Here is a 9,898-nt window from a genome sequence, read left to right as displayed (position 1 = left end):
ATGGTCAGGGGTGGCTGCCACAGCCAGGGATGATCTGGTGGACATGCTGGCTGCTTCAGAGGGCAGCAGGGCCAGCATCTCCCATCTGCAGAAAATGGTCTCCACAAGAACATACACAAATATTATGGGCCTTTAATTGGAGGTTTTTTCACATACACTTAGGAAAGGTACAACAAAAAAACCCAGCAGGTATTATCTTAGTCAGCAAAGTCTGGTCCAGACTCCTCTCTTCCCCTGCCATGCAGCTTCTTGTGAATTTTTTAAATAACTGGAGATTTAGATCCATTCCTGTTGCAGGAACATGTCAAAAATAACCCAAGCCCAAACCACATTCCATCCTGCAGTGGTCTCTCCCCACGGCTTGGCTGCTGGTGTGGAATCAGGGGAAACAGAGCTGGACTCACACCCACAATGCTGTTTCTCTCACTGTGAGTTTTCCTCCCTGCAATTGCCATGTGCACAGGCTTTGGGGGGTGCAGATATCCAACATCTGCCTGTTTAATCTCCTTGCCCAGCCCTTGGATTGCCAGCCCCAGCTCATGCCTGCAGCAGCATGTGTGTGCCCACTGCCAGCCTCGGCCACCCCGTTAGATGGCACCACGGGGCAGCACTGCCTGCACCTTCCTGCCTCCCTGCCTCCCCTCCTTCTTCTCACCCAGACATGTCTTGACACTGCTCCAGTCCTGAACTGGCTCTTTGTGCAGGGCAGCAAGCTCTGAGCTCTGCCACAGTCACCTCCCTGAGCCCACGGAACAAGGAGCAGGGACAAGGCTCACGGTGCCCTGCTCGCCCCTCTTCCCTGCAATCACAGTCCTCAGCAAGGCAGGATGTTTGCAGGATCAGCCTTTTCTTTATTTAAGGATTTTGTATAGGCAAATGTTACATTGTTTGGACACACAAATGTTAAAATGATTGATCCTATGTGTGCTCACCTGCTCCCACCCACAGCCCATGCTGGCTGTCTTAGGGAATTCATTCATACACCTATATACAGTGGCCTGGTGGAAAGTGTGTTCTGAGGTTTGAAAGACTCTAAAAAGGCTCTAAAAGGGTGACACTGATAAAAGCCTTTAAAGTCTTTGTCTGCTTGTGTTTGTGCAGTTCAGATTCAGGAGCTTTGTGTCTGCCTAATGCAGTTTGCAGACTGTGTATTGCACTTTCCTAGGTTGAATTTTGTTCTGACTCCTCTTTGCTTTGCTCTCTCATCTATAAAAGCAGGATTGCTACTGAAAATAAGCAATAAATCCCTGTGTATGCTCAGGTGTAAAGGCTTTTCAAAAGCAAGACAGCTGGCAGCACATTGCTGTCCTTCTGGCTTGGACTTTTTGTGATAGCCAATATATTGATTGAAACTTAAATACGGAACAAGGGTGTTTGCTGACCTTGTTCTGGTGGCAGAAATGTCATTTCAGGGTGAGACTGTGCCTTGAGATTTTACAGGGACCTGTTGTCCTGGGCACAGGATCAAGGGAGTTTCTCCTCCAGTAAGGATTGCAAGATAAGGTAGTAGTTGCCATTTAAAAATGAGGTTTTTAAAAGGTTAAAAAAAAAAAAAAAAAGGAAAATTGTAATTAAAAGAAGCAAACTCATAATGCATAGGTTGGTTAAATGTGCACAATTGTAAATGTAGACAATAATTTACAGGCTTTACTCTTGAAATATTAGTGCTGCTAGAAGAAGCCAAGCGTGTGCCTTAAAATGATGAACCAGACTGAGAATGAGACAGATTAAATTAACATTACATATTTCTTAGCTGTGTACCAACTAGCCAAACAAATGCTATGAGTTCTGTCATATATGATGGAAGCTAGATAAAAATTTTATAATTGCTGAAGTGAGTCACCTAGTTAAATGGCACTCCTATGTGGACAAATTTATTTCAATGCAAGATTAATGGCCTTTTGCTGCTGGTTTACACGCCTGCCAAAGACCAAACTATGTTGTTGCTAAGCATCATTAATGGATTAAAATAGGGGTTCAGCATAATTCCTACAGTGTATCTTCAAACAGTGTGTTTAGTCTGGCACTAGCCTATCACTCGTTAGCCCTACTAACACACGGATCGGGGCGGCTCAGGTGGGAGGGAGGTTAATGCAATCCCAGGAACTCTTTCAAAAGCTCACAAGTTTTCTTGTGGATGACCTCGCGGAGCTTGCGCACGCGCCGGACGCTGGAGGTGCCCACAAAGCTGTCGGGCTGCAGGACGGCCATGCCATTGTGGACGTCCCCCATGATGATGAGCTGGCCATCCACCGTGGTCATGTTGGGGCACGGGCAGCTCCAGTCCATGTTCAAAAGCGTGATTTCCAGCGGTTCCTTCCCCAAGAATTTTAATCCCATTTTTTCATCCTTGAGAATCTCCTCCACCGTCACCAGGGCGTGTCCCGAGTCTTGGTCTTCGGTCAGCTCGGTGATGCGGCCCAGGATGACGAAGTCGCTCTTGCAGAAGCTGGTCACCAGCTTCTGGCGGGGTTTGCAGGCCTTGCAGTGCGTGTTCTTGGGGAAGGGGCACATCTCCTCGCAGGCCTCCCGGCTCTCAAAGTTGTTCTCGTTGCCCCCACAGCCGCCGTAGATGAAGGACTGGCACTGCTTGGTCAGGCTGTTGTAGGCCCACCTGGGCTCGTAGGCCTTGCAGTGGCCCTGGAGGGCGGGCAGGTTGCAGATGTTGATGGGGCCGTTCATGCACGTTAGCATGCAACTCTCGTAGGTCTCAAAGTGGTTGAGGTTGCTGTTGCAGTTCCCGTAGATGAAAGTAAAGCAGTTGTTTTTTTTGGCATCGTAGTACCACCGGGTCTGCTCCTCCCCACAGTCCTCGCTGTCCGGCTGCTTCAGGCACTCGTCGGTCGGAAAATGTGTTTTGTTCTGGGAAGCTTCCTTGGATGTGGGCTCTCCTCTGATGACTGACAGAGGGAAATCTGCCTGCAGGAGGCCACCGCTGTTCTGGGCAGTGCAGGTGTAGATTCCTGCATCCTGCAGCTGCGTGTTGTAGATGACCAGCTGGGCGATGTTGGTGACCACGACGTTGCCCCTGACGTGGTTTGGCTTCATGATGACTTTGTCCTTCCCATCCACCTGCTTCTCCCAGGTGATTTCGGGCTTGGGTCTCCCAGTGACGTCGCAGAGGAAGCTGACGGTCTCTCCCACGTAGACAGACTGATGGACGGGGTTGTTCACCAGTGCAGGGGGCAGGACATCCACGACTGTGGTCTCGGAGTAGGCGGTGGTGGGGCGAGCTGTTGTTTCTGGGGGGATGGGGCTGGTGTTCGGCCAGGTGAGATGGTACCTACAGGTGACCACGCTCAGTGTGATGCCTTTGATGCAGGCCTCTGCATCCATGTAGCACTTGTTGTAGTAGGTGAGCCCGTCAGAGGCGCAGGTGAAGCTGGGCTCCTTCTCACACCTGTCCTTGCACTTGCAGACGGGCTGCCCATCCCAGATGTCGCACTCTGAGCCTTGCTGGATGCACATGAAGCGGTCACAGGTTGCCTCTTTGGGCATCCCCACAGGCCCCTTCTTGCCCTTGATGTCCATGTAGCGAGCGGCCACACAGCTCTTGGTTCCACAGACATTGGGGCAGCACTTCTCAAAGGTCTCGCACTCCTGTGGGGAAGGAAATTAAGCTGATCATTACTGGGCACAGAGAAAAGGCCTTTTTGGAGACTCAGCAAGCAGAGAGCCCAGAAACTCAGCTCTGCCACAGATCTGAAACTGAGTGCCCCGCTGTTAGTGAGCAGAAACATCCCCTCAGCGTTTCCCAGGGGGTTCTGAAGTGCTGGAGAAGACTCTTGGAAAGGAAAATGTATTTCTGTTTCTTAAACACAAACCTCCTCATAAGTCTTTACCCCAGAGTCACATGGACTGCTTGACTATGAACCAAGTCCCCCCTTCCACGCTCTCTAATATGCCTGAAGACAAGCCCTGAGAAACAAAAGCAGATGGAAAGTCTTATCATATGGCTGTAGGCAGTAATCCTTCTTATTTTCCACAGAAGTATGTAAAGTATTATTTGAATTCCCTGAGACTAACAGCCGGCTCTTGGAGGTGAAACTGCCAAGGATTTGTAATTGTTCACATTGTTGAAGAAATAATAGAATATCTCAAAAGTAAGGCAATATGTGCTCCAAAAATAATTTTTCTATGGTATTTAGAAAAACAAACCCCAAACAGCTCATTATGGCTTCTGTGTCCTATTTTAGTCCTATTTTCAAGAGCAGCATCGCTCTTCTAGTGATTTATTACACCCCGCCTCGGCTACAGTCAGCTCTAAATTGTGGTTAATTTTAGCAGAATTTTCATCTTCTGTGCAGAAAAGGTATTTGATACATGTGATCAGGGTTGTTGGGTGGTTATGGATTGCTTCAAAGGACCAGGAAAACTGTTACCAAGTGCCCAACAGGGCACATTTCCACCGTGTGTTAAATCTCTACAAACCCCCTAAAATCCATCAGCTTTCTCATAAGTGAGAACAAAATGGTTTTCAAGCTACCAAGCTAAACAGCTTCTCCTGAGTCCAGTATCCTTTCCTTATTGGGAAAAAGATGACCTAATACCAAAACTCTTTCCCCATTTCCAGCTGCACATTACTAGGTTTCAGAAGCAAAGCTAGAAACCAGGATTGGGGAGTTTTTCAGCTGGGGTCAAGGAGTGTGGCTTGGCAGAGTCCTTGGTTGCCTGCGATACACTCACTCCATCCAGAGTCCCAGGACTCTGTACTGCCACTAGGCAAAAGGAATATTTGTAGCCAGTGGCTTTTGGCTTTCAGGTTTTGACCAGTCAATTATTAAAACATCATTGTTTGCTGCTGCTGCTGCTGCTTCTGGGGTTTTGAAAGTGTTTCAGTGTTCATTGCTGCACCTGGTAGCTGGAACAGAGGCAGCTTATTTGGGAATGGCAAAAGTAAAAAGAGCACCTTCATTCCTAACACATGGGATCCATCTGAGTAAATGTCTTTGTTTACTTATGGCCAGAATTTTTGTCTGTTTTTCCCCTCTTTTTAGCATTGCAGAAACAATATACAGAGCACAAACCCAAACACTTTTTTTTCAGCACAGTAAATGTTCCTGTCAGCCAGGTTTGGGCTACAGAAGCATTGTCATGGGACATGATGTAAGAGGTAGGACAAGCAGGTATTTTCAGATGCCAGCTTGAGCTGGCAGTGCTGACAGGTTGAAAAATGAATTTTATAGTGGTAAACTAAACACGTTTTGAGCTGGGAGCATCCCACAGAACATCTGCCTGGTCATTTTAGCCATGCCCTGTTCTGCACCCCAAGCAAGCTTTGCACTTCAAATGCAGCAAAGGCTGATGATTTACGTGTTAAATTAAACTATTTCATACAGGATTCCTCTCAGGAACATAAAACATTGATGACAGTCACAACAAAGATAAATACTACAGATTGGCCCCAGGGCATGCTGAGTTGTGGAGTATCAAATTCAGAGATTCCTTTGACATGAAAACAAGGAAAAGGATCAAACAGAGTGAGCGCTATACCCACCCCAGCAAAAGTGACAGCTGGCACACACCTCCCCTCTTAACTGATAACTCATCAAACCTTTTCTGCGTTATTTAGGGCACGGGTCAGTTGAAGAGATTAGAGAATCCAGCACCCCTGCAGCTGGGCAGAAGGCTCCCCCAGAGCCCCAGAGCGCGGCGGTGCCGGCGCCGCAGAGACAGAACCGCGCATCACTCACCAGGTCCGCGTCGCACTCCCGCCTGCAGGTGCTCTGCGCGTCCACCCACAGGTTGGGGTTCATGTCATTGGGGCATATCCCAGCGTGAGAGTACCGGATTGGAGGCAGGGCTCTCCCCTTCAGAGACACCTCCAGGAGCAAGAGGACACTGCTCTTCCCCAGCAAGATCCACATCCACCGAGTGAACAGCACCAACAACATCTCAGAACTTCTCCAGGGCAGTGGCAGTGTCTGAGCTGGAAGTAGTTCTTGTCTGCTTGGGGTTGCTTTTTTTTTTTTTTCTTTTTTTTTTCCTGTGGTAAGCCTTAAGTTTTTGAGGAACCCAGATGCACCTGACTTCAGTAAAAATTTCAGCAAGCTCCTCTGCTGCCTCTGTCGATAGTGCAGTTTGGTCTGGACCTCATTGGATTAAAGGTCCTAGGAAGTTCACCCCCTTATTTTAAGAGAAACGCTACTTGTGCGAGCAGAGTTAGGTCTATTTATACCCTGCCTCTGTTAACAAGTCAGAAAAAGTAAACTTGATTTCTTTGACAGGCACACGCTTCCTATGTCCTGGTGGCAGTCAGACAGATTTGTTGCAAGAAAAAAAAGCTGGAAACAGTTCAAAAGGCTGGAACTGGCATGGTGGGACCCCTGCATGTTTCTGAATGCAGGGAGGCCTTCTTAACCCCTTTAGACCTAAAGTACTTCCCTATGCTAAGAATGGCATTTACTTCTGAAAGGAGACTTGTCTAAGTAACACGGACCCGCAGTCAGGGGATTTCCCCACGGCAAGGGGCTACACAATCACTTGCTAAAAGGAACAAATAATAGGATTGAAGCAATTAAAGCCAGAATATAGTATTTTAACAAAGGAAGTAGGGAAGAAATAACTTATTTAAACTTAGGATCGACAAGGCAGAATGTCTTCGTAATTTCTCCCAGGGCTCCTCCGGGCTTTTTTCTTCTCTTTGGTTGGGAGATTTCCATGATGTTAAATTTAATGCTGCTTTCCAGTCCCACCAGGAAGATGTTAAAAGTGTCCCTGAATTCCTCCATATTTCCTGACAGCCAGATCCCATTGTACAGTGCATTGCTGACCCCTTTAACAGCAACAACAAAAAAATAGTAGAAGTTAAACTCTATGGAAACCTGCATAAAGGAATGTACAGCATTTTTGCATTGGGGGCTGGGAGGGAAACTCAGTCAAGCTGAGTTCCTCATTCCCTGATTATTACAGCAAGGGGCTGATCCTGCTCGTGCTGAACACGTGCCAAAATCCAGAGATGAGTGGCAGAAGTCCGAGTTGCTCAGCACCTTCCAGGATGAGGGCCTCTGGGCTGAGTTTTGGGCTAGCATGGCTGGATCCTACATGTTGCTAACAGCCTCCTGGGAGGATGGGGGCAGTTTGCATCCCATGTGGAGGTTCTGCAGGGCTGGACCAGCAACACTGTGCCTGGGTAGGAGGGAAGGGTGTGCATCCACCCTGTGCCCAGTGCTGAGAGCTGCAAAGCCACCCAGCCAGCCCTAACTTTATTTCCACTGCATTTATAAACCCAGGGTTATTTATCATGGCTGAGTTTGGACCTGATTGTCCCCTGAGTGATGATGATACTGCCAACCAGTACAACCAGCAGTGAACTGGGTCACCATGGGGTTCCTGCTCGTCCCCTGGGGCTCAGCAGCAGAGCACAGTGACCTGCTGGTTTTCCAGGATCACCTCTGGGACAAAGGGAGGGCAACCTGGAGCTGAGCTGCCCTGGGCTGTGGCATTTCTGTAGCACCAGGCTTACAAAAGGAGCTGCTGCAGCTCTGATTTGTGTGCCTGCATTAGCCATATGCACAGTATTTGAATTTCATGGGACGTGCAGAGCAGAGATGTCCAAATTAGCTATTTATAAGGAGCGAAGTCAACTGCCAGGCAGCAGTTTGCAGTTGATTTATTCACTCTGAAACTTTAGAAACCTGCATGACACTTGTACAAAGTGCGGCTGTGCGCTAAATGTTTTATTCAATACTTGTTTACAAAGACAAACGCAGCACCCTGTGATGCCTAAAAAAGCCAACCAAAAATGACACATTCCCAAAAAGTACTTAAAATTCTTACAGCTCTATTAACAACAAAATCACATGTATGAGTGGCTCTGTTGCCTAAACAAAGACACTTTATATTGTAAGACTGACTACAGATAAGCTTTGAAACCAGCTGTATGTGGGTCTTGAGGAGTGCTGGGGAAGCTGCCTTGCTGACCTCAACAACCACTGCACATGCAGGGAGTTTTCCCTCAATCCATAGTAGCCGTGGAAATGATTTTTCCCTGCCAGCTTTAATCTTTTATGGCCGTTTTACCCCCATACCTGCTGGGCCAGAGGTGGATCTTACAGCCTCCATCTCCTCTCCTGGTGCCAGACAGCCACGTCCTTGCTAGCTTTGGTGAGTGAGAGACACACTAATGTGGGCCACTGTAGGTGGAACTCTGTTCCAAACAGGAAAAAACAGCACTATCTTATTTTTAACTGTCTCTAACCAGGGATCTCTTCCCTAGAGGCACATTTCAGCTCTGGGACTCTGAGGAATCAGGTACTGGTTTGCATCAGACAGACAGTGCAGTCTTCTGCTTTGCTGTCCTTCTCCATCTACAGGGATGTTCTCCAGTCACAGGTAAATCCCATGGCAGCTTTCTGCTTTCAGCTCTGAGGGATCATGTTCCTGGATCAGTCCTTTGGCCACTTGAGCTCAGCCAGGAGAGAGGAAAACATTGCCATAAATCTCCCTGTGAATGTGGGCAGACAGCTCTAAAGGGCAGGGGAAGCAGGGAGGGCTCCAAACAGCCCTCGACAGCTGCCCCATTCCTGCCAGGACATCCCAGAGATGCTGTTACCCAGCCTGAGGAGCACATCCAGGAGGGAAACCACTATACAGGCTGCCCCAGCTTGGCCCAGGGACAGTGGGGATCCTGATAGTCCCAGCATGGACAGCCAAGCTCTGACTAATGCACTCACTGTCTCCTGGGTTTCACTGAGGGCTGTTTACTTGCCTGGTTTAAGTTAATTTAACTCCAGTGATCTCAGTGGATCTGACTGGACACTCCAGAACACCACCAGTTAATGCCCAGTTGTAAACTGGGGTCTCTGTCAAGGTCCCCAGTTTTTCTGCTCCTCCTTGTGCATAAAGCACTGTGCATTTTTTCTTTAATATAAGCAATAAACTAATCCCCATTCTCCATTGCAATGAACAAATCCATTATGAAAGCTGATTTTATGGCTTATCTTATCTCAGCCACGTCAGATACTGATGTGATAAAGTTCTTCCCAAAAGAGATCAAGCCTTGGAAGCAACTCTATTACTACCTCAAAATACTCCTTTCTGATCAAGATGCTGGAATGAGTCTACTGGAGGGGAACTGGGATGAACTTCTCTGGATCTCAGATGGACCTGAGCTCTGGTGGCACAAAGCAACACCCTGGATCTGCTCCCAGCAGTGGAGACATCAGTGTATGACCAGCCCCAGACCTGAAAAGCCTTCCTAGGATGCCCAAGGTCCTGGTTAGAGTTGCTAATCTAGAACTGGCTTAACTGTTGTTGGGTTTTTTTGTAAATTATAATTTTTGTCCTCTCCTATGTCAAGTGTTGACCCAATCTGTGGTGTGACACCTTTTAAATGAGGATGGAAACAGGATTCTCTGGTGTGGAGAAAAGCATAATTTTATTTGGGTATTTTTCCTCAAGCCACTGCTAAAGGTGCAGCAAACTGTTGATCAGATTGACTAAGGCAGCAGTGCTCATCTGGAGTTACTCAGTGGAGGGTGGATTGATTTGCTGGTTTTATTGTGGACGGCTCTTGGCAGGAACCATCACCCTGTGATGTTAAACTCCAGCTCCCATTGATCTCCTCCTCAGCACAGGGGCCCTTCCAGCCCCAGCCTCTCGTGCTCCCTGGGCCTGCTGCCACTGGCAGCAGTTTGCCAACACAAACAGGAGCCACCCCCTCTCCAGACAGGCTGTGACTCATCTCTGCCGGTGGCACTTTGCTGCCTGAGGCATCGAGACCCTACAGAGGGCTCCTGCTGGATTGGAGCTGGATGTCCCCAGCTCATGCTGCAGATTAAGGCCAGGGTGAAGGCTGGATGCTGGACCTGCTCTGCCTCTGAGAGTAGCACAAAGCAAAGACTCTGTTTGGTCCTTGAGCTGCCCTCCTCCTCCTCTCACAGGACAGCTGGTGACA

The 9,898-nt window shown here is 48.2% G+C and overlaps 1 protein-coding gene across 1 annotated transcript; it reads right to left on the bottom strand.

Moving 5' to 3' along the window:
- Positions 1-609: 609 nt before the first annotated feature.
- WFIKKN2 (WAP, follistatin/kazal, immunoglobulin, kunitz and netrin domain containing 2) lies at positions 610-6,923 on the bottom strand. The gene is made up of 2 exons (XM_079323736.1): positions 5,694-6,923; positions 610-3,600 (listed from the first exon to the last, which is right to left on the bottom strand). Exons 1-2 carry the CDS (start codon positions 5,892-5,894, stop codon positions 2,089-2,091), a joined length of 1,713 nt encoding a protein of 570 aa, XP_079179862.1. The 5' UTR covers positions 5,895-6,923; the 3' UTR covers positions 610-2,088.
- Positions 6,924-9,898: the final 2,975 nt, after the last annotated feature.

The sequence above is a fragment of the Erithacus rubecula genome (genome assembly GCF_903797595.1).
Source record: "Erithacus rubecula genome assembly, chromosome: 20".
NCBI lineage: Eukaryota > Metazoa > Chordata > Aves > Passeriformes > Muscicapidae > Erithacus > Erithacus rubecula.
This window is presented reverse-complemented; position numbering and strand designations above follow the sequence as displayed.